Below are 24,807 nucleotides of genomic sequence, written 5' to 3'. Positions count from 1 at the left end.
TCGGGGGTGCTGGGCCAGAAAGGGCAAGATTAAAAGAACACAGTCAAGCTTTGGGATTGAGGTTTGTCCTCAAGGATGTTGGAGGGTTCTTCCTCATATGAACTCCCACCTCTGCCTCTTGTAGGGCACCAACTTCTACCGTGCCTGATGGATTACTTGCAATGCCTTGGCATACACATGAAGCCCATGGAGAAGACTGGTTACTGTCGTGGACTCCAGAGTCAGACAGACCTGGGCTCAAATCCTGATTCTGCCACTTAAAACTGAGGACCTGGCCTCTCATTGCTTCATCTCTCATCTATACGTGTAAAACCCTCAACATAGGGCTTGGTATCTAGCAAGTGTTCTTCTCTATGTATATTAGCTATTTTTAAGTCTTAACTCCTCATCAGATTCTAGCGAGAGCAGAATGTGTCCCCATCTCTGTGGGGATAACAGGACCACTTTGTAAGGGTAGAAAGGAAATACATAAGGCACGCAGTGCCTGCTTGGCACCTGGCAGGTGTTCAGTAAGCGGCTGGTCTCCCTGCAGAGGTAACTCAAAGAAGCCAGGCCAGTGGCTGGCGCCAGGGGCTCCAGAACTGCTGTGTTCTCACCGTTCTCCTGCGCCAGGCTCTCCAGATATTTCATCTTCATCTGCTCCTCTTTTATCCGCTTCACCTCCTTAAAGTACTCATACACCTCTGGGGGCAGCTTCTCCCCGGGAAGGCGAGGAGGCAGCAGCAGGGTGTTGTAGGAGTCATAGCCCTTTAGCGTTCGCAAGATCTGCTCAGGGAGAATGGGAACTGCTGTTGGTCCCTCTGGAAGCGTCCTCCCCACAGTCCCAGGTGAGTCTGCCATCCACCTCATCAAAGCCCTGCCCAAGGCTGGGGTGTGTACAAATATTTTCTGGATCTCAAAGGGTAGAGCCCTGTGGAGAGGTCTAAAGTGTATGGCAGAGCCCTGAATCTGTGGGGATATAGGATTTTTATTTGGTCTCATGTGAGCCTGGGCATTTCCCATGTGGAAAAGAATCCTCTCCTTGTTTTAAATATCATATATATACTGTTTTTCTGGGTTTTTTTTTTTCCACTGACAAATGTATAGAACTCAATTATCTACTTTGAGTGACAAGTTATTGAAAAGTATTGTGGTTAGCAATATTATACTAGGTAAGGTGCTTGTCTCATAAATAGAGGATCCAGAGAAAAACAGGTAAAATGGCATTGTGTGTGTGTGTGTGTGTGTGTGTGTAAGGGAGAGAGAGAGGGATATAAGGGATGTGTATTGGGTACAAGATGTACAAGATGCATAGTTAAAATTTAATTTCAGATAAACAATGAGTAATTTTTAAGTATAAATTTATCCCATGTTGTTCACCTGGAATTCAAATTTAATGGGAGTAATCTGTTTTTCTTTCTACTAAACCTGGCAACCTTTGTATATATGTATATTTATAAAAGACTGTAAAATCAAGTCCTAGAAAGCAACTACCTCCTATATGACCTATTTTACTGGTGTGAAAAATCAGTTTTGTTAGGTAATCTTCCTCCAAGATTACCATTTTTAGTTGTTTGAGAACCAATGTTAATGAGCTTATGCTAAAATTTATATGGAGGAACAAAGAGCTAAGATAGTTAAAATGCTAATGAAGAAAAATATATAGAGAGAGGACTGCCCCACCAGATATTAGGACTTATGAAACTGGAGCAATAGACAGGGTGGTATCGATGTCCAGACAGACAAATTGACCAGTGAAACAGAAGAGAGAGCTTAGAATAGACCCATTTGTATACGGAGCTTTGACACAGGACAGAGGGGACACAGCAGATCAGTGTGGAAAGGAGGGACTATTCCAAAGGCTGGATGATGCAGACATAAAGACCTGGTCAACTTGCTACAACTGGGGCAACTCTAAAGAGCCAGCCCGGCTCCAGAGCTTCCTGTGGGACCAGCTGAAGTCTCTGTGCAATCTCATCCCAGGTCACCTTCTCTGTCTGCCCAGGTCTACTTCCCTTATTCTTCTTGGGTGTTGTCCCTGAAAGTGCTCCCAGGTAAACCTTCTGCTTGCAAACCTCACAGAGTCTTAGATTCTGCTTTCCACTGACTCTGACCCACAACAGAGGACACTGGGCCAACATAAGCCACTGAATGTTTAACAAATACCTGCTTCCAGAGGGACAGAGTCCCATTGTGAGAAAAAATTTCTGGATGTAGAATCCAAATTGGGCAGAGCATAAACACTGGATATAAAAAAGATAGAAGGTTCACAGGCCAAGTTGGAGAAGGGTCCAGAGGAAGCAGGACCACCTTGGCTAATCCATTCCCAAACCCCTGACCCACAGCAAACCCGAGACAACAAATGTTTTTTGTTTTAAGTTGCTAAGTTTGGGGGTAAGTTATTTTGCAGCAACAGGTAATTAACACAGCATCAGACTTCATGAACAACAAAACCTTATGAGAAAACAATGGAGCAACACATTTAAGATATGCAAGTGCAGAAAATGTGAGCCAAGGATATTATACCCAATCAAACTGATCTTCAAGCCCAGAAGTCACCAAAGAACAGTTACTGAACATGTGAATACTCAGGGAATACTGTTCCCATGGTCCCTTCTTGAGGAATCCACTAGAGAATGAGATTCTGATAACCCAGTAGCGATTGGAGGAGCTTCGACACAAGGACTGGTGCTGAGCGCTGAATATGTTCAAGTGTAGAACTAAGACTAAATGATGGAAATTATGATGGAAAGTAGGTCCTGATATCTTTCTATTTTAAGCTCTGACATTACAGATTTAATACAAGAAGCAAAACACAGAGGAAGTGTACATGAGATGATTACCCAGTAGGTATTAACTGGAAGTAAAATAATATCATTTTAAATTAGAAGGTAGTGAGGAGAGGGAAAAAGAGATTACTAGCTAATTTCATTACTGCTCATAGTAGGGAACTAAGAAGTTGTTTCTAAAAGGCAGGGTACTAAAGGTATTAGGTAAAGGTATAATTTATACAGATCAACATCAAGGTAGGAGAGCAGGGTAAAGGTAGTAAAATTGGACCTGGATAGATTGATAGAACAGAATAGAGATCCCAGAAATAGACTGAAATAAATACAGTCAACTGGTCTTTGACAAAGGAGCACACAATGGCACAAAGATAGTTTTTTTCCACATATGTTACTGGAACTGGACATCCACATGCAAAACATCAAATCTGGATGGATCTTGCCCCAGTTATAAAATTTAACTCAAATGGATCATACACATAAATGAAAAACATAAAACTATATAATTTCTAGAAGAGAACATAAGAGAAAATCTAGATTATGTAAAGTATGGTGGATGAATTTTTAGATATAACTTCAAAGGCACAGTCCATGAAAAAAATAATTGATAAGCTGGATTTTATTATAATGAAAAACTTCCTTTCTACAAAAGATAATGTCAAGAGAATGAAAAGACAAGCCACAGACTGGGAGAAAATAATCGCAAAGACACATCTGATAAAGGACTGCTATTCAAAATCTGTATAGAACACTGAAAACTCATCAATAAGAAAACAAACAACTAGTTTAAAAATTGGGCCAAAGACCTTAACAGACATCTTACCAAAGAAGATATACAGATAGTAAACAAGCATGTGAATAGATGTCTCACATCATATATGTCATCAGGGAAATGCAAATTAAAACAACAGTGAGATACCACTACACACCAATTAGAACAGCCAAAATCCAAAACCCTGAAAAACTCAAATGCTGGTGAGGATGAAGAACAATAGGCTTTCTCATTTAGTGCTGGAGAAATGCAAAATGGTATAACCACTTTGGGAGATAATTTGGCACTCTGTTACAAAACTAAACATATGATCCAACAGTCATACTCCTTGGTATTTACTTAAAGGAGGCAAAAATTTATGTTCACACAAAACCCAAACACAGATGTAGTTGCTTTATTCATAATTGCCAAAGCTTGGAAACAACCAAGATGTCTTTTAGCAGGTGAATGGATAAACTGTGGTCTTTCCAAACAATGGATTATTATTCAGCATTAAAAAGAAATGAGCTGTCAAGCCATGAAAAGATGTGGAGGAATCTTAAATGCACATTACTAAGTGAAAGAAGCCAATCTGAGAGGTTTACATACTGTATGATTCCAATTATATGGCATTCTGGAAAAGGCAAAACTAGGGAGACAGTAAAAAGATCAGTGATTGCCAAGGGGTGAGAGGAGGAAGGGATGAATAAGTGGAGCCGAGAAGATTTTTAGGGCAGTGAAAATACTTTATATAATACTATAATGATGGATACATGGCATTATACATTTGTCCAAACCCAAAGAAGGTACCAAGAAAGAACTGTAATGTAAACTATGAATTTGGATGATTATTATGTGTCACATAGGTTCACCAATTATAACAAATATATTATTCTAGTGGGGGATGTTGATGATGGGGTAGACTATGCATGTGTGAGGGAAGGTGGTAAATGAGAAATCTCTGCATCTTCCCCTCAATTTTGCTGTGAATTTAAAACTGCTCTAAAAAATAAAGTTTAAAAAAGTGGACATGGAGGAGCAATAATAAAATATGTAGCTCAGAAAAGGAAAAAAATAAGACAGATTTAAGACTTAACATGATTACATTAAATGTAAATGATTTAAATATACCAATTAAACACAAAGACCGCCAGAGCATATTTTAAAAATGAACCAATTGTGGGAAGGGATAGACTGGGATTTCAAAATTGTAGAATAGATAAACAAGATTATACTGTATAGCACAGGGAAATAAATACAAGATCTTATGGTAGGTCACGGAGAAAAAAATGTGACAATGAATATATATATGTTCATGTATAACTGAAAAATTGTTCTCTACACTGGAATTTGATACAACATTGTAAAATGATTATAAATCAATAAAAAATGTTAAAAAAATGAACCAATTATATCCTGTCTACAAGAAACTCATTTTAAATATAATGACTGCTGCATACATTCTTTACTGTTTGGATTTTAACCATGAGTGTGTATTAGTTTCTCAATTAGTTGTTTAAAATGTATAATAAGATCATAAAGAAGCAGTGAATTCTGTTTAGGGCAAGGGAAGTAGGTCAGGAAATGCTGCAAAGTGATCTTTAAATCGACAGGGAAGGGGTCAGAGGAAGAAAGAGCAAAGGTCAGGAGGAAGTTGTCCATGCAGAGAGATGAACACGAGTCCATGGCAGGACTCAGCATATGTAGGAAAACAAAGTTTGGTTTTGGTCTGTGCTCACCTTCTCTTCTACAAGATATTGCTGGTCAAATTCTAAGGAGTAAAACTCAATGGGAAAGTTGCAGGGATTCTTCACCACCACCTCAGCCTCGTCTCCAGGTGCATAAGGCAGCAGTGGCCCCAGCTTCAGAACTGAAGGACTAAATTCCAGGTGTGGCTCTAGACCTTGCCCCTGTGCCAGCAGTGTCAGCTTTTGAGTGCTCTGGGCAATCTGGAACACCAGGGTTTGGCTGTAGAATTTCTGGAAAACATGAAACAAAACAAACATCTGAATTTTTTGTGTTATGTGCCATGTAAAACTGATAACCACTGAGGGGATACAATTGCTCCCGTTTAGACTAAAAAGGAAAACTTTTCTTATAAAATTACATGCGAGCAATTTACATTACAATATTAATACTGGGTATCTAGCCTGCCAGGCACTGTAACAAGTGCTTCACCATGGCCCCCTGAATGTTGTTCTGATATCTCTCAGATCCTCCAGTGTGTTCAGGTGTCCCGTTGCCAATATCTGCACCTCTGGGCTCTCATTTCATGGGCCAGGTTGCCCATGGGTAGGGCAGGGCAGAAGTCCCAGGGAAATAGCATCTTCTAGAATCAATCGTCAATAAATGACTCTCGGGAGTTATCATATAAAGACCCCAGCTCCCTTGTCCCTGGGGAGGGATAATTCTGAAATGTGCATTCTGTATATTTTCTCAGAGTTTCCAGTGGGATTAAGCTCTAGTCTCCAAGGTAGCTGATTCACTCACACATCCTATAAGCTGCCTTCCTTTTCCTTATCACCTTCTACTTCTCTGTCAGTATTCCCTACACTTCCTAAATAATCTGCTTGCGCTCAAATTCTTGTCTCCAGGACTGTTTCTTGGAGAATCTGAATTAACATATTTCCATTATTTGAAGATCCAGTTAAGCAGCTGGTCCAGGATGATCAGCTAGGGCGTTCAGTTCATCTGATACAATTACAACCCAAATACCAGTGGTTTCACTGAGAAGCCTATTAAAATGCAGATTCACAGGCCCATACCTAGAGAGCCTGACTTGGTAGGGACAGGGTAAGGCTGGGGAGTCTGTATTTTTAATCAGATGCCCAGGTTGTTCTGACACAGTGTGGCTCATGGCTGGAGTTTGAAGGTCATGATTGGCTGTGTGATTTGGAGCTCTTAACCACCTTAGCTTAAGGGGAAAAATCAGATGGATGGAATGTGTAAGGACATAGACACAAGTACAGTAAAATGCCTACTGTTGGAGACAATAAGAGAATGAATTATTGGCTAAGAGAGTTTTCAATATAGTTGTGGGGTTAGTACCTTATGATCCAAACTTCTATGTTTTAATTGCTTTTTATGGAAGTATGTCTAAAACATTTTATTCATCTCCCTATTTTCTAACACAGAGTATGCTGAACACATGTTTTAATGTATAGGAGTGGTTACTGTGGACATTTGTGGTTTCTCTGTGCTGCTGATGCTGGTGGAGATAGGTGTGGACCATATGGGTTGCAAGGCTAACAAGTTCCTTGTATACAGCCAATAAATTCCTTTCCCATTTCGTGGAAACATTTTATTAGTTTTGACCAATTCCAGCACAACATTTATGGAATTGCCCCAACAAATCTATTTTTTAAACTATATTTACTGATAGTTCCCTCATTCAGTAAAAACATCCAAAATCTTGAATAAACCTTCTGACAGCCTTAAGACTCTTAAGAATGACCAACACATTGATTATCATTTCTTTTAAAAGGGTTGGGGAGATTTTGATAATAATAGAAACAGGGACTCTATTTTAGAACCAGATATGAAGTTATTCACTTTTCTTTCTTCTCACTGTAGATTTTTAAGCAATTCCTCAAAGTTGTTACCAGGAAAATGGGGGTTAACCATAGGTATTTTATAAAACTTACATCGATTTCTTCTTTTAAAAGAATAGAGAAAAACATCTCCCAAATGCCTTAGACTTTGAGCAAAAGTCTTTACAGTGTAACCTCTTGAGATCCTCTCTAGTTCAAGGATTTTATTATTTTTACTGTGTTTTTTGTCAGGAGTAGCTCTGTGCTGATGGTGTTTGCAAATGAAACACTTGTGAGGCCCAGGAAATACTTATTATTATTACAACTACTGCTAGTAATGGTAAATAGATACTGAGACAGTATCTATAGAGCAGTATGCTGTGCATTTTATTCACATTAATTCATTTAATCTTCAAAATGACCCTAGGAGGTAGGTATTGCAGGTTGATAACGTCTCACCTGAAACCCTAGGGACCAGATGCTTTCAAATTCAGATTATTTTTTTAAAGGTAAACACAGCGCATATACCCTACATTACACAGTATCCTTGGCAGGGTCTGGGGCAGGTCCTCTGTAATCAAATACATTAATATTTCTGCAGTTGCAGTGTTTGAGTCTGCAAACCAAGTGGGATAAATAAAGGTTAAGTAATTTCCTGTCAGTTCCAATTAGGTTTTTCTGCCAAATGACTTTGGGTCTGAAACTTATGAAAAAATTTTCCCCCCAGTTTTTGGAACTTATTGGATTTTAGAATTGCAATAAGGGATTTTGAACATGTGATATTATTATTTTTCACTTTATCTGTGAGCAAACTGAGGTTTAGCGAGGCTGAGCAATTTGCCCAAAGCCACGCAGTCTCTAAGTGAGGAGGCAGAAGCCCACTAAGCCAGGTCTGCGGATAAAAGTCAAAGTGTTAGGCAGATCTGCTGATTCCAGAGCTGGTGATCCTAACCACCAGGACCCAGCTCCTATGGGAACCAGAGCACTGGATGTTATCATCAGAATAATGAGGTACAGGTCACTCAAAGGTTCCCTGGAGACCTAGTCAAAGCATGGACTTTGAGTAAAGGTCAAAGTGATCCAGTCTGAATGAGAGTACATTTCTTTAAGGCTTACCTCTTCTTTAGGCATGAATTTCACTTGCACGTTGGACCTCTCACCAGGATCCAAGACCCCAGAAGTAGGCTGAATCTCAAAGATCCGTGTCTTGGGCTTTAATTCAGCACATAGTTTCCGTCTTAAGTACTTTGGCATGTGTTTCTCTAGCTGGTTAATAAATAGTAGACAATTAGACTATCTTCTTTGGAAAATGAGATTATTCCATCTTCCACTCACTCAACCTACGTTTACTGAGGACCTCCCAGGTGTCAGGGGCTGTGTGGATACCAGAGGCACAAAGATAAATGAGACGTTTGCCACACAGCATAGCCTGATAGGTCCTCAAGTGCTGGGCTGAGGGCCAAATTTTATTCAGGAGGCAACGGTTGTCACTGAAAGTCTTTGAGTAGGAGGGTGAAATGAAGAGAGTGAAGGACTAGAATTACAAATATGGCTGAAATGGAGATGGAAAAAAAGGGGACAATGGGCCACAATTCATTTACCTTACTAACTTTTTTATGGCTGTGGATAAACCATTCACAAGGGACTTGGAGATGATTGGAAAGCTGAACAGTTTCCACGAGGCACTGACCACACTGAATTGTGGCAAACTCCACTTTTGCACTGGACAGTGTCATAGTGGGAATGGTCACCTTGGCTTGGAGACGGATGTGAACTGTTGGCCCTCCAACCACCTAGAGTGGGCAGAAGATTGCTGTTACCACATGGCATGGGACTGAGGGAAGAATCATGGCTCTGAAATGGTAACTGGATTATCCCAGGGTGATTGATTGCCAGGCAGAGCCGGAAGCTGGGGAGAGTTAGCTGGGCCCAGTGGTGCATCTCACCTTGATGGGCAGGACAACCTCTTTGTTTCCAACAGAAAGACTGGCCCCTTGTGGGTCAAATCTCAGTTCAAATGTTTCCGTTTCACAGTAAGGCAGATTCTTCACACGATCTAGCTCAATACTGAAGCCTGGAGCAAGACAAACAAAATTTCTTTGTGGGATAGAAAAAGAGCAAATGAGAGCTGCTCTAGATAGTGCCCATATGGAGGTAGGATGACCTCTCAAAGTATCAATTAACGGCCCCACAATTCTTTCAGCTGATCCAGAAGAAGCACAAACACTACTCCAGAAGGACAGTACAGATGGGCACCTTGTTAGAAACAACAAAGTGCAATAGGAAGGGTCTCCAGCCTGGTTACCTGTGCCATGAAGGACACGCTTCTCTGCATGGAAGGACACTGGGAAGTGACTAGTGTTTGTGATCTTGATGATGTGGGTTCGGACGTCACCAAGGATGATGTAGCCAAAGTCCAGGATATACTCTGGTAGCTGGACTCTGAAACGGTTAACAGGCTCTCCTTAACCACTCACTTTTCCAAAAGCGAGAGTGTGTGAGGCTCTCTTCTGCCTCCTCTGCGTAATTCTATTCTCTGTAGTAGAGGACAACCACTCTCCAGAATGGAGACCAGGAACATGATACTTCCCCAGAATTCCACACTGCTGTTTCAGCCATTATCTCCAAAAGCACTAAGGCCCCTCAAGGGCCTGAAACTGGCCTGTCTATTAGACAAAGCTGGAGGCTTCTGACTTTAAGAGGCAGAGACCTGTCTGGCTGGCTGGATGCTAGAGAATGGCAGATACATGAGGTGAGTGAACTTCACTCCTACATGATTAACCATTAATTCTGGGAGCGTGCTGGAGGACGGCACAGCTGCTCTGCTACACTCGGAAAAAAAAAAAAAAATGGGAGGGCACTCACTTCGTCAGTTTCCAGCGACTTCGGTGGCAGAAGTCATCCACGGAATAAGGGATGATTGATTTCTGATGTTCTATGGCATAGCCTTGGACTATAAGTCGCTCTATTTCCATCTGGAGATGAGTATTTAACTGGAGCAAGAGAGAAGAGCAAATGAGCAAACTCTTTAAGAACATGTATTCCCGTGTATGCCTGAAACATTATGTTGTACACCAGAAACTAACACAATGTAATGGACTATGCTTCAATCAAAAAAAAAAAAAAAACCAAAAAAGAACATGTATTCTTAATGGGGTAATGTCACCCCTAAGAGGGGGCAAAAACTATGTCACGAAGTAGGGGGAGCAAAAAGATCTTAGATATTACAGTGGTTTGTGGCCCTCCCAAGGGTCAGAGTACATAGATGTACAGTATATTTGTGGTGTTAAAATTTTTGTTGGGGGAGAGGGTGGGATAAACAAACTGGCACATCTGTGCCATGGAATACTACTCCACAATGAAGTGAGTAGTGAACTATCTATGGTGACGGATCTCAACGGCATTATGCTGAATTTAAAAAAAAACTCAAAAAGGTTACATACTGTATGATTCCATTTACATAACATTCTTGAAATAACAAAATGATGGAGATGGAGAAGTATAATGGTTGCTGGAGGTCGGGATAGGGTGGTTGGGGATGGCTAGAAAGGAATAGCAGGTAAGGGTGTTAAGGGCAAAAACAAATTAAAAATAAGAGGCTCACAGACTAGGAGTTCAAAATTTGTAGATACTGACAGGCATATGCAGAATAGATAAACAAGATTATACTGTAGATACTGACAGGCATATGCAGAATAGATAAACAAGATTATACTGTAGAGGGAAATATATACAAGATCTTATGGTAGCTCACAGAGAAAAAAAATGTGACAGTGAATAGATGTATGTTCATGTATAACGGAAAAATTGTGCTCTACACTGGAATTTGACACAACATTGTAAAATGACTATAGCTCAATAAAAAAATGTTTAAAAAAAAAAAGAGGCTCAATTCTCACCATTGAAAATAAGGGAAGAGACTTCTCCCAGTCTCATTTTCGTCAAGAATTTACTTGAGAAAACTTGTAAGTTCTTTCTCTGCCTTTTTGAAACAAATATAAATCTTTTTTATAAGCAAAATAGAGCTTTTATCAGCTTTACAACCCAGGAGTGTCTTTCTCAAGGACCTGGGAGCCATCTCTCTGACATGTCATCATGAAAGGAAGACAGAGCCCCATCTCTCAGTTTCTGTGGGAGGGTAGGAACCCAACTTTAGAAGACCCTTGTCATAGAAACACAAGAGGTTTGTTTCTCCTTTTGGTAAAGCCAATTAGCTAACACAGATGGCCATCCCAATCATCATGTGAATTTAGCATGGACTATGTGTGACACAATGTGCCGTCAAGTCCTCTTACTTGAGGTCTAGTTATAGTTCTTCCTGAAGGACTAGTTACTGTTTACCTTGAGAACATGTGTATAATGGATTGTATCTGCTTGGCTCTATAAAAGACTAAGAGCTCTCTCTGTCTTTGCAATCTCCTAGCAGACTGACAATGACACAGCACATTCTGCTTTAAGGCATATCAATAATAAAATTGTATTCTTTCTCTTCTACCTTTGTGGAGAGATTTTGTGGGTTGGAAGGAGATTTTGTTTGTAATTCTATTTTCTCAAAAAGCACAAGGGATATTTACGTTGATGGAACAGTTTCATATCTTAATTGTGGTGGTGGTTACACAAAGCTACATATGTGAAAAAATTGGGTAGAACCACACACGCACACACACACACACACACACAGACAGACATGCAGACAGACAGACACACGAGTACATATAAAATTGATGAACTCTGAATAAGCTCTGTAGCTTGTACCAATGTCAATTTCCTGGTTTTCATATTGTTCTATAGTTATGTAAGATGTTACCATCGGGAAAAATACTTTTTTCCCCAGCTTCCTGTCAGTCTACTTCCTGTGCAGAGTGAATCCAATCTTACCTCAGAAGATTCATCCTCAGGCACTTCCTCAGGTGTCTCTGAGTGATCAAACATTTCATATTTGTTGCACTCTTTTTCCAGGTTTTTTCTGGCCTGATTTAAGAAGATTTCATACTTTTCATTTCCTGTGGGAGTTGAGGGAGAAAGAAATCAGGATGGCTAGAAATATATGAATTATGCCTAAAACACAGACTCTCAGCTCAGGGTAATAAAGTGAGAAAGGAAGTGAGCTTTTTGATAATTTGCCTGCCATATATATATACACATATGTGTGTGTGTGTGTGTGTGTGTATATATATATATATAATTTTTTTTTTTTTTTGCTTCAGAGGGTACTTTGTGAGTGAGTTGAATTTGTATCAGAGGCTTCACTGAGTTTTATGAGATTATGCTTTAGCTACCAGCTGCTTCTCAAGAACTTGATGGCAGCAACATCCAAAGTCACTCGCTGGGTGACCAACTGGATCCCAGCTTACTTGTTACATTTCCCGTTCCAGAACCAACAACTGCACCACTTGGGAAACCCATCTATGCTGGACAAACTCAGATGGATGGTCACCCTTTAGGTTAGTCTTCGTGTTTATTAATTCTCTATTAACAAATAAATATATATATATTTATATATATATGTATATAAAAAATGTATTTGCTTCAAGTTGCTTTAACTGCAACTAAATTAGCTACTGTCCCCTGAATCAGGGAGAGTAGGCAATTAGGGGAGAGATTTCAGACATCCAAGATTACTAGTAAGTCAGTGCAAATACAAACGCTTGAGGGGCAAGGCAGGCAAAATAACTAAAGTGCCTACTATGAAACCATAGGAAGTGCTGGGACTGTGGTGAACTAGAGCACAGAAGACCCAACTAATGGTATTCAGATTTAAATTATTTTAAAGCCCTATATTGGCCAAACGTGTCTCCTCCCTTAATGAGGCCAGCTGGGCACCCAGTTTTCAAACATGTGTCAAAGGCTTTTCTTCCTGATAATTATATGTGGCCTTGGACCAACCTCTGACTGCCTGGAACACTAGATGCAAGAAGGTAACATGCTCTCAGACTTACAATATTTGCGTTCATATTTTCAGGGAGCAGACAATTAGGATTTACTGAATGATCATCATCAGGTGAGTTAGTGACTCTGGGGACTTGGGTAGGAGGAAAGGTTGAGGGGCAAGGACTTAGTGTGAAGCTGCTTAGGGAATGTGGATTTCAAGGAGCTTGAAGAGAGAGTCACGAAGAAGGGTGAGAAGTTTCTCTTGACCCTTTGTCCTGTACCCCATGTCAGGGGGAAAGAGCCAGAGGGAGTCTGTGGCTAAAAGAGCTGCTGCATTGAGCTTCAGGATCTGCAAGACAGAAATAATCTAGTACAGAGGGACAGTTCCAGGAGCCAGATGTTACCCAGAAAAGCCTCGGCTGGGAATGTGGGCAGACAATGAATAACAGTCCAAATTAGCCTCCAGACTGTGTAATGCTGACATAAGGGGCTGGAACCTTGGCTGCCTTTCTGTATAGTTTATATTTTGAGAACTGTACTCCTTGCAGTAAAATCACTGTCTCAATGGCCATCTGTGAGTGACAACTCAGGGAGAGAATGTAGCTGGAAGGAACATGTGATAGAGGAAAAGGCTGTTGAAGTACAACTTTCTGATCACTCTATAAGTAATTCAACAATGGACTTGGCCAGAAGTCTGAATTTGGGACCACCATGGACCATATCTTATCTCACTCATCTTAGGTCACCAAGTCAATTTCAACTCTTGACTTATTTTTTGCAATTGAGGAATAACACCAAAGGGAACTTGTGAGGACTGCCAAGCAAATAATGTGAGGTGCCATTGACCTCATAATATGCAGCTAAAATGCATCTTTTGTCCCCCAGTGGGAATGTACTATAGTGGGTAGAAGTACCTTTGAGGTTCCTTGGGAGATCGAGGCAGATTCGGGGAAAGATTCCCTCTCCACTCAGAGTGATATTTTCTGGGTCCAGGTGGGCAATCTGTATCTGGAAGCTCCTTTGAAAGACCTCGGGGACTCCAGGTAAGTAGTAAACTTTCAACACCTGCTCTTGATGGGAACTGATAAAACCCTATGCAGCAGAAAGACCAGAGAGAACTTTAAAATTTACAGTGGACTCCTGCTTCTGGCAGTTTGATGGACAAGATAATCCCAAGGGTCTACTGTGCTGGTTACTGTCCACTCACACTCCTCCCCCACCAAGATTCATTCCTATGAAGCTACGAGAAAATAACAATAGAGAAATAAGCAGCATACGTGGACAGGCATTTCATAAAAGATGAAACACAAAATGGCCAATAAACATAGTAAAACCCGCTCATCCTCATAAGTAATCAGAAAAATGTAAACTAAGATCATAATGAAAAAAAATTTTAACCCAAGATTGGCAAAATTTACCAAATTTTGGTGAGAATATGCATCAAAAGAAACTTATATCTATCTGGTGGGACTGTCAATGGGAACAACCATTATGAAAACCACTTTAGCACCACCTTTGTGAAGCTGAACATATGCATAGGCCATGATCCAGAAATTTCACTTCTAGGAAAATTCCCTAGGAAAACTCTTCCACCTGTAGGCCAGCAAACAAATACAAGAATACTTGTAGCAGGATTGTTCATAATAGCAAGATTTGGTGGGAAAAATACCCGACTCTGTTTTGACTGGAAAAGGGCAAATTACTTTTAATACAGTAGTGACAAAGGAATATTATTCATGAATGAAAATAAACAGACTATAGCTACAAGCATCAATGTGAACTAGGCTTAAAAACACAATATTGGATGAAAAAAATCGTACAAGATTATATGTTCTGATGCCATTTTTATAAAGCTCAAGATAAAGCAAAATCCCATAAAACAAAATCTCCATGAGGGCAAGTATGTTTGTTTTGTTTACTATCCTGTCTCCAGTATTGGAAAAAATGCCCGGTTATAGGAGGTTAGAAGTTTTGATAAATTAATAAATGAAAAGTACTTTGTGTAAGGATGCATACATATGTAATAAAACTGTATTTTAAAAAAGGGATGATAAACACAAAATTAAGACTAGTGGTTGCTGGTTGGGGATAGCAAGGAGGTGTAGGAGACAGAAAAGGTGCCCGGGTAGGTTGTAGGTATGTTAAATTGCAACATACGCCAACATACAAGTGGCTTCAAATATATTAGTAATGTTCTGGGTTTGAAGATGGGTGGTAAATACATGGGTGTTCATTTTATTATTGTGTTCTGTAAAAACACCTGGATGTCTTTTGTATATATCAATGATCATATAATAAAACCTTAAAAATTATGAATAAGGTCACAAAATATAACCTCTAGGTCAGTAATTAGAAAATAAAGGGTGGGAGAATTGCATGGTTATAAATTACCAGAAAGGGCAAATCAGGCTGGCATCTCAACTGGGAGTGGGAAATGCTAGTATAGGTTCAAGTTATTTAAGAGTGTTTCAGAAGTCACTTTTGAAGGGGCTCCTTATAATTTTTGAACATATTTTATTATTTTTTGATGTTATAAGTGATGTATATTCTTTGAAGACAAATTAGAGAATGGAGATAAGAAGAAAGTTAATGAGGATCACCAGTGCTTACCACTGACATGCAAATAATGATTAATACTGATTAGTTTGTATCAATCCAGATTTTATTTAAATACATACACACACATGCAAACTCACCCTGGGGGTCTGTGAGCCCTGCTAATGTTAATTAATTTGTCTCCAACCCTTGTGACAGAAATCATTGCCATGATTTCTATGAGAAGCCACTGCTTAATTTTCTTGCTTCTTTTGGTTTCCACTCTTTAATGTCCTTATATGCTGTCGTTTCAAGCATGGAACTGAGCCTTATCATCAAATTTCACAAAAGGATCACTCATAGGAGGCATTTTATGAAATTTTGCACATTTTATGGAATAGGTGAGTGTGTGTGTACAGGGTGTGTGTCACAAAGTGGGGTCAAATTGCAGTGTGCAATGTTTTTCAGGATTCACCCTCACAGTCTTAATTCTCTCTTCTCATCACTCTCTTAATCCACAAAATTCTCTGTTTCCTACAGAGTAGTTCTTCCTACACTCAGTGCTCTGGTAGGTAAGAGGGGTGGGTCTCAATTTTTATCTTGAGCACTTAATAGTGTATTTTTTTCCAATAAAAAATAGTTCTCTCATGTTATTCTGTTGGAAAAATGTTCTCTACCTTGTTACATGTTCAAGCATTCATGTATACTGCAGGACTCTGTGAACATTTGTTTTCATTATAAGAATTTGGCTTTATAATAAAAAAATCTGTTAAATATAGAAAAGGAAAAACAGAGGGAAACATTTAGACACATAAAAACAAGGTCCAGTTCAAAAGAAGGAAGTGCGGGGTAAGAGTTAATATAGCAGCCCTGAATTACTACCCTTAGAAAAAGGCCTGCTTGCAAAGTTGGCCTTTGCCTGGCATTTGGGAACTTACATTTTGGGAAGGTTCTCACCATTCCCTGGAAAGAATGGCTCACTGTGCTTCAACTGTTTGTGCAAACAACATGGTTTATGCTGAACACCTATTTTCCTTCTGGGAGACAGGAATTTTGGTGTGTGCCAGGCAGAGGGTGCCTAAGGGACTGGGCCCCACTGGCGATGAGTCCTCAGTGAGCTTCCCCGGGAGCTCTCCTATTGTGCTGTCACAGCTCATTGCTGGGGTAGGGGGTTAAGAACACCCTGCGGGACTCCATTGGGAAAGGATTTTGGATGCCTGCACCTGATCTCTTCTGAACTCTGCTGTATGTGCTTTTCCCCTTTGCTGATTTTACTCTGTATCCTTTGGCTGTAATAAATCAGTCACAAGTCCAACTTATTGGTGAGTCCCTCTAGAGAATCATTAAAACTGGAGGTGATCCCAGGGACCCATGACACAGAAATGAATCTGAGGAATACGAACAAGTAAATTCTGTGAGTTCCTATTAGAAAGAAGAAAAAATAAGAAACTAGTCCATGGTCCCAGTGAGATTCAAGAAGCCACTGTATCTAATCCACAGGAGCAAAGAGTTAGGGTGAGGGAGTAAACTTAAGCTGGGAAAGAGTGCATAGGGATGAAAAATCCTCCCACTTCTGATTCTGGCAATGCTGGAGACTGCACTGTGACAGCTCCCTCTCATGCTACAAGCACAAAGATATTCTGTATAAGGCACAGCAACCACAAAGACAACAGAACTCTTTTTTAATATACAGCAAGGCAGAAAGAAAATACCTCCTCCAATGTGAAAAAGGAACAGAAGGAAGTGTGGTTAAGTTCAGAGCGATTACCATGGTGGCCATGGGTGACATCAGACCCAACGATAGTCCCTACCATCCAGGGACTGAAAGAGAGAGGATGCAGCCTGGACCTGTATGAGGTGGGGACCTGGGGCAGATCCCTGCACAAGACTGGAGCATGAACGGATGCCACTCTGTAAGGGTAACAAGAGAAACCAAGCTATTTCTCTGCTCTTCAGGGAAGAATCAAGAAAGCTTGTATCCCTCTGGGCTCCCAGGTGCGGAAAAGTGTATCCCGTGAGAAACAGAATGCCCAAGCCTGTATCATGCATATCCATAGAGTCTTAATGTATACTGATGGATTATTGTGGTTAATCCAGGTCAAAAAATTAACTCAAAATTTGCGCCCTTGGGGCACCTGGCAAAAATAAATACAACATGATTTATAGCATCACATTACAACCAGGGTGAATGAGGTTCTTGCAGAGAAAACAGTCTCAGGTGAAGACGATCCCAAGTCAAAAATTACAGATCATACAGGGAAAGCACTGATAATAAAGGAGAGTTAACAGTCACACAAATAGGAAGAATGGTATCCTCAATAACTTGATTAGGATAACTTAAAAGAATCTATAAAATGTTAAATGAAGAAATTAAAATCCCAATGAAAGAGATGAATAATAGGTGGAATTTTTGAAATGAAAAATACGGTTATTGAAATTAATGCTGGTTCCTCTCTGGGCTTGGACTTAGTTTGGCTTGGACTTGGCCAAACGCACCAAGAAGGTCGGAATCATCGGTAAATATGGGACCCATTATGGTGCCTCCCTCTGGAAAATGGTGAAGAAAATTGAAATCAGCCAGCATGCCAAGTACACTTGCTCCTTCTGCGGCAAAACCAAGATGAAGAGACGAGCCATGGGCATCTGGCACTGTGGTTCCTGCATGAAAATGGTAGCTGGTGGTGCCTGGACCTACACCACTTCTGCAGTCACAGTAAAGTCTGCCATCAGAAGACTGAAGGAATTGAAGGACAAGTAGAAGCACCACCATTTGAAACATTGCTAGCCTATAATAAATGGGTTAATTTATGTAACAAAAAAAAAAAAAGAAATTAATGCTGGGCATATATCCAGAGGGAAACTTAATTCAAAAAGACACCTGCACTCCAAAGTTCATAGCAGCACTATTTACAATACCAAGATGGAAACAACCTAAATGTCCATCGACAGATGACTGGATAAAGAAGCTGTGGTATATTTATACAATGGAATACTACTCAGCCATAAAAAATAATAAGATAATGCCATTTGCAGCAACATGGATGGCCCTGGAGAATGTCATTCTAAGTGAAGTAAGCCAGAAAGAGAAAGAAAAATACCATATGATATCACTCATATGTGGAATCTAAAGAAAAAAGACAAATGAACTTATATATAAAACAGCAACAGACTCACAGACATAGAAAACAAACATGGTTATCGGGGGGAGAGGGTGGGAAGGGATAAACTGGGATTTCGAGATTTGTAAATATTGACAGGTATATAAAAAATAGATAAACAAGTTTATACTGTACAGCACAGGGAAATATATTTGATATCCTATAGTAGCTTATGGTGAAAAAGAATATGAAAATGAATATATGTATGTTCAGGTATGACTGAAGCATTGTACTATACACCAGAAATTGACACAAAATTGTAAACTGACTATACTTCAATAAAAACAAGTTAAAAAAAATGAATGCTTAGTAGGTTTAAACAGTAGGTTCTACTCAGCTGAAAAAAAGTTGTCTAACTGAAAGAGCTGAGGAAGTTATCTAGAATGCAGTATGGAAAGATAAAGAGATACACATGTGAAATATAGGTTTAGCAAGAAGAAGGACAGAATGAAGAAGTCCAAAATGCATTTAACAGTTGCTTTAGCAGAAGAGACTGGAGAAAATAAGGGAGAAGCATTACTTGAAGATATAATAAATGAAAGACACAGATCTTCAGGGTGAAGGAGTGAACCAATAGCCAAGGAAGAAGATATACTAGTGATTATTATGAAATGTATAGAAATGAACCACAGTGAAAGCACAACATACCCTAACAGAGATAAAGGGAGATATTGATGGGAATATAATCATTGTCAGAGATTTTAACACCACATTAACATCACTAGACAGATCTTCCAGATAGAAAATAAATAAAGCAACAGAGAAATTAAATGATACAACAGAAAAATTAGATTTGGTGGATATTTTCAGAGTATTACACACCCCACAAATAGGATATACATTCTTTTCAAGTGCACATGGAACATTTTCTAGAACTGATCATGTACTTGGGCACAAAAGAAGCCTCAACAATTTTAAGAAGATAGAAATTATCTCAAGCGTCTTTACTGACCACAATGCCATGAAACTAGAAATCAACTACAGAGAAACAAAGGAGAAAAAAAGGAAAGCATGGAGATTAAATAACATGCTATTAAAAAACCAATGGGTCAATGATGAAATCAAAGTTGAAATTAAAAAACACCTTGAGACAAATGAAAATGAAAATACAACCACACAAAATTTATGGGACACAGCAAAGGCAGTGCTAAGAGGGAATTTTATAGCAATACAGGCCTTCCTCAAAAAAGAACAATCTGAAATAAACAATCTAACCTACCAGCTAAAAGAATTAGAAAAAGAAGAGCAAAAAATCCCAAAAGGCAGCAGAAGGAAGGAAATAATAAAGATCAGGGAGGAAATGAATAAAATAGAGATTAAAAAAAAAGTAGAAAAAAATCAATCAAACCAAAAGCTGAGTCTTGAAAGAGTAAATAAAATTGACAAACCTCTGGCCAAACTCACAAAGAAGAAAAAAGAGCACAAAAAGCAAAATAAAAAAGGAAAATGGAGAAATTACAACAAATAACATAGAAATACAGAATATCATACGAGAATATTATGAAAAACTATATGGAACCAAAATGGATAACCTAGAGGAGATGCACAAGCTTCTGGAAACATACAGTCCACCAAGACTGAATCAAGAAGAAACTGACCACTTGAACAAACCAATTGCTAGAAATGAGATCGAATTAGCAATAAAAAACCTCCCTACAAATAAAAGTCCAGGACCAGATGGCTTCACACAGAAATTCTACCAAACACAAAAAGAAGAACTCATACCAGTCCTTCTCAAACTCTTCCAGAAGACTGAAAAGGAAGGAATACTCCCAAACTCATTCTATGAAGTCACCATCACCCTGATACCAAAATCAGGCAAATATACTACCAAAAAAGAGAATTACAGACCAATATCACTGATGAACATAAATGCAAAAATCCTTACCAAAATACTAGCAAACAGAATCCACAGCACATAAAAAATATTATACATCATGATCAAGTGGGGTTCATCCCAGGGACACAAGGGTGGTTCAACATACACAAATCAATCAATGTAATACATCACATCAACAAGAGAAAGGACAAAAAACACATGATCATCTCAATAGATGCAGAAAAAGCATCTGATAAAATTCAACACCCATTTATGATAAAAACTCTCACCAAAGTGGGTATAGAGGGAACATATCTCAACATAATAAAAGCTATATATGACAAACCAACAGCCAGCATAGTACTCAATGGTGAAAAACTCAAAAGCTTCCCACCAAAATCTGGGACAAGACAAGGCTGCCCACTATCACCACTCCTATTCTTGGAAGTCCTAGCCACAGCAATCAGTCAAGAGAGAGAAATAAAAGGGATCCAAATTGGAAAAGAAGAGGTAAAAGTGTCACTATATGCAGATGACATGATACTGTACATAGAAAACCCTAAAAGGTCCACACAAAATCTACTAGAACTAATCAAGGAATTCAGCAAAGTAGCATGTTACAAGATTAACGTTCAAAAATCAGTTGCATATAAATTTTATTATGATTTGTTCTAGTTCTGTGAAATATGTCCTGGGTAATTTGTTAGGGATTGCATTAAATCCGTAGATTGCCTTGGGCATTGTGACCATTTTTTTTTTTCCAAAGAAAGCAGTTTTATTAATCTCTTATTCACCTATGAATGTAAATGATTTCATCATTTTATTCCCATCTTATTACTGAACATTTTTTTTAGCACAAAACCTTACTACAGGATATAGTGCAACACAAAAAATGAACCATGGTGTTTTAAAATTTTTATTTTAACGTATTGCCCCTCTAAGTCATATGTATCATGAGTAAATTTTAATGCTGGATTAATGTTTTTCATTATTATAGTCACTTCAACATCACATTGATGATTTTATATTTGTTTTTTTTTCTTTTTTCTAAACATTTTTTATTGATTTATAATCATTTTACAATGTTGTGTCAAATTCCAGTGTTCAGCACAATTTTCCAGTCATTCATGGACATATACACACTCATTGTCACATTTTTTTCTCTGTGAGTTATCATAACATTTTGTGTATATTTTCCTGTGCTATACAGTGTAATCTTGTTTATCTATTCTACAATTTTGAAATCCCAGTCTATCTCTTCCCACCCTCCACCCCCCTGGTAACCACAAGTCTGTATTCTCTGTCTGTGAGTCTATTTCTGGCCTGTATTTACGCTTTGTTTTTGTTTGTTTGTTTGTTTTTGTTTTTTAGATTCCACATATGAGCGATCTCATATGGTACTTTTCTTTCTCTTTCTGGCTTACTTCACTTAGAATGACATTCTCCAGGAGCATCCATGTTGCTGCAAATGGCATTATGTTGTCGGTTTTTATGGCTGAGTAGTATTCCATTGTATAAATATACCACTTCTTCTTTATCCAGTCACCTGTTGATGGACATTTAGGCTGTTTCCATGTTTTGGTTATTGTAAATAGTGCTGCTATGAACATTGGGGTGCAGGTGTCATCCTGAAGTAGATTTCCTTCTGGATACAAGCCCAGGAGTGGGATTCCTGGGTCATATGGTAAGTCTATTCCTAGTCTTTTGAGGAATCTCCACACTGTTTTCCATAGTGGCTGCATCAATCTGCATTCCCACCAGCAGTGTAGGAGGGTTCCCCTTTCTCCACAGCCTCTCCAGCATTTGTCATTTGTGGATTTTTGAATGACGGCCATTCTGACTGGTGTGAGGTGATACCTCATTGTAGTTTTGATTTGCATTTCTCTGATAATTAGTGATATTGAGCATTTTTTCAAATCATAATAAAATTTATATGGAACCATGAAAGACCTAGAATTGCCAAACCATTACTGAAGAGAAATAAAGAGGCTGGAGGAATAACTCTTCCAGACTTCAGACAATACTGTAGAGCTACAGTCATCAAGACAGCATGGTATTGGTACAAAAACAGACATATAGACCAATGGAACAGAATAGGGAGTGCAGAAATGAACCCACAAACTTTTGGTCAACTCATCTTTAACAAAGGAGGCAAGAATATACAATGTAATAAAGACAGTCTCTTCAGCAAATGGTGTTGGGAAAACTGGACAGTGGCATTGTAAAGCAATGAAGCTAGAACACTCCCTTACAACATACACAAAAATCAACTCAAAATGGATCAAAGGCTTAAACATAAGACAAGATACAATAAACCTCCTAAAAGAAAGTATAGGCAAAACATTATCTGACATACATCTCAAAAATGTTCTCCTAGTACAGTCTACTCAAGCAACAGAAATAAAAGCAAGAATAAACAAATAGGACCTAATGAAACTTACAAGCTTTTGTACAGCAAAGGAAACCATAAGTAAAACAAAAAGACAACCTACGGAAAGGGAAAAAATTTTTTCAAATGAAATTGACAAAGGTTTGATCTGCAGAGTATATAAGCAGCTTATATGACTTAATAAGAAAAAAATGAACAACCCAATCAACAAATGGGCAGAAGACGTAAACAAGCAATTCTCCAAGGAAGACATACAAATGATTAATAGGCACATGAAAAAATGCTCAGTATAACTAATTATCAGAGAAATGCAAATCAAAACTACAGTGAGGTATCACCTCACACCAGCCAGAATGGCCATCATTCAAAAATCCACAAATGACAAATGCTGGAGAGGCTGTGGAGAAAGGGGTACCCTCCTACACTGCTGGTGGGAATGCAGGTTGGTGCAGCCACTGTGGAAAACAGTATGGAGAGTCCTCAAAAGACTAGGAATAGACTTACCATATGACCCAGGAATCCCACTCCTGGGCATATATCCAGAAGGAACCCTACTTCAGGATGACACCTGCGCCCCAATGTTCATAGAAGCACTATTTACAATAGCCAAGACATGGAAACAGCCTAAATGTCCATCAATGGATGATTGGATAAAGAAGTGGTGGTATACTTATACAATGGAATACTACTCAGCCATAAAACCCGACAATATAACACCATTTGCAGCAACATGGTTGCTCCTGGAGAATGTCATTCTAAGTGAAGTAAGCCAGAAAGAAAAAGAAAATACCATATGAGATTGCTCATATATGGAATCTAAAAAAACAAGCAAACAAACAAAGCATAAATACAAAACAGAAACAGACTCATAGACATAGAATACAAACTTGTGGTTGCCAAGGGGGTGGAGGGTTGGAAGGGATAGACGGGATTTCAAAATTGTAGAACAGATAAACAAGATTATACTGTATAGCTTAGGGAAATATACACAAGATCTTATGGTAGCTCACAGAAAAAAATGTGACAAGGAATATATATATATATGTCAATGTATAACTGAAAATTTGTGCTCTACACTGGAATTTGACACAACATTGTAAAATGATTATAAATCAATAAAAAAAAGTTAAAAAAATCAGTTGCATTTCTTTACACTAATGATGAATCAAAAGAAAAAGAAAGTAAAGAAACAATCCCCTTTAAAATAGCATCCAAAGTAATAAAATACCTAGGAATAAATCTAACCAAGGAGGTGAAAGACTTATACACAGAAAACTATAAACCATTGATGAAGGAAATTAAAGAAGACTTTAAAAAATGGAAAGATATCCCATTCTCCTGGATTGGAAGAATCAATATTGTTAAAATAGTCACACTGCCCAAGGCAATCTACAGATTTAATGCAATCCCTATCAAATTATCCAGGACATATTTCACAGAACTAGAACAAATCATAATAAAATTTATATGGAACCACAAAAGACCTAGAATTGCCAAAGCATTACTGAAGAAAAAGAAAGAGGCTGGATAAATAACCCTCTCAGACTTCAGACAATTCTACAGAGCTACAGTCATCAAGACAGCATGGTATTGGTAGAAAGACAGATATATGGACCAGTGGAACAGAACAGAGAGCCCAGAAACGAACCCACAAACTTTTGGTCAACTAATCTTTGACAAAGGAGGCAAGAACATACAATGGAATAAAGACAGTCTCTTCAGCAAATGGTGTTGGGAAAACTGGACAGCAGCATGTAAAACAATGAAGCTAGAACACTCCTTTACACCATACACAAAAATAAACTCAAAATGGATCAAAGACTTAAACATAAGACAAGATACAATAAACCTCCTAGAATAAAACATAGGCAAAACATTATCTCACATACATCTCAATAATGTTCTCCTAGGGCAGTCTACCCAAGCAATAGAAATAAAAGCAAGAATAAACAAATGGGACCTAATGAAACTTACAAGCTTCTGCACAGC

The 24,807-nt window shown here is 38.7% G+C and overlaps 2 protein-coding genes across 2 annotated transcripts in view; one reads left to right on the top strand and one right to left on the bottom strand.

The window, feature by feature from the left end:
* Positions 1 to 24,807, bottom strand: part of HYDIN (HYDIN axonemal central pair apparatus protein) — a 373,932-nt gene that overhangs the window by 88,846 nt on the left and 260,279 nt on the right. Inside the window, exons 31-39 of the mRNA XM_032486698.1 lie at positions 13,832 to 14,009; positions 11,925 to 12,049; positions 9,912 to 10,039; positions 9,352 to 9,488; positions 8,993 to 9,120; positions 8,648 to 8,839; positions 8,163 to 8,312; positions 5,256 to 5,495; positions 597 to 765 (exon numbers count right to left, since the gene is read on the bottom strand). Coding sequence (XP_032342589.1) covers positions 597 to 765; positions 5,256 to 5,495; positions 8,163 to 8,312; positions 8,648 to 8,839; positions 8,993 to 9,120; positions 9,352 to 9,488; positions 9,912 to 10,039; positions 11,925 to 12,049; positions 13,832 to 14,009 — 1,447 coding nt within the window. The remainder of the gene's footprint in view (positions 1 to 596; positions 766 to 5,255; positions 5,496 to 8,162; positions 8,313 to 8,647; positions 8,840 to 8,992; positions 9,121 to 9,351; positions 9,489 to 9,911; positions 10,040 to 11,924; positions 12,050 to 13,831; positions 14,010 to 24,807) is intronic.
* On the top strand, positions 17,222 to 18,279 carry LOC116665933 (60S ribosomal protein L37a-like). Its single transcript, XM_032487354.1, has 2 exons — positions 17,222 to 17,302; positions 17,923 to 18,279. The coding sequence occupies exons 1-2, from the start codon at positions 17,222 to 17,224 to the stop codon at positions 18,208 to 18,210; spliced, it is 369 nt and encodes a 122-aa protein (XP_032343245.1). The 3' UTR covers positions 18,211 to 18,279.

This window comes from Camelus ferus, chromosome 9 (genome assembly GCF_009834535.1).
Source record: "Camelus ferus isolate YT-003-E chromosome 9, BCGSAC_Cfer_1.0, whole genome shotgun sequence".
Taxonomy (NCBI): domain Eukaryota; kingdom Metazoa; phylum Chordata; class Mammalia; order Artiodactyla; family Camelidae; genus Camelus; species Camelus ferus.
Note: the sequence above shows the minus strand (reverse complement) of the source record. Positions and strands in the feature narration are given on the sequence as shown.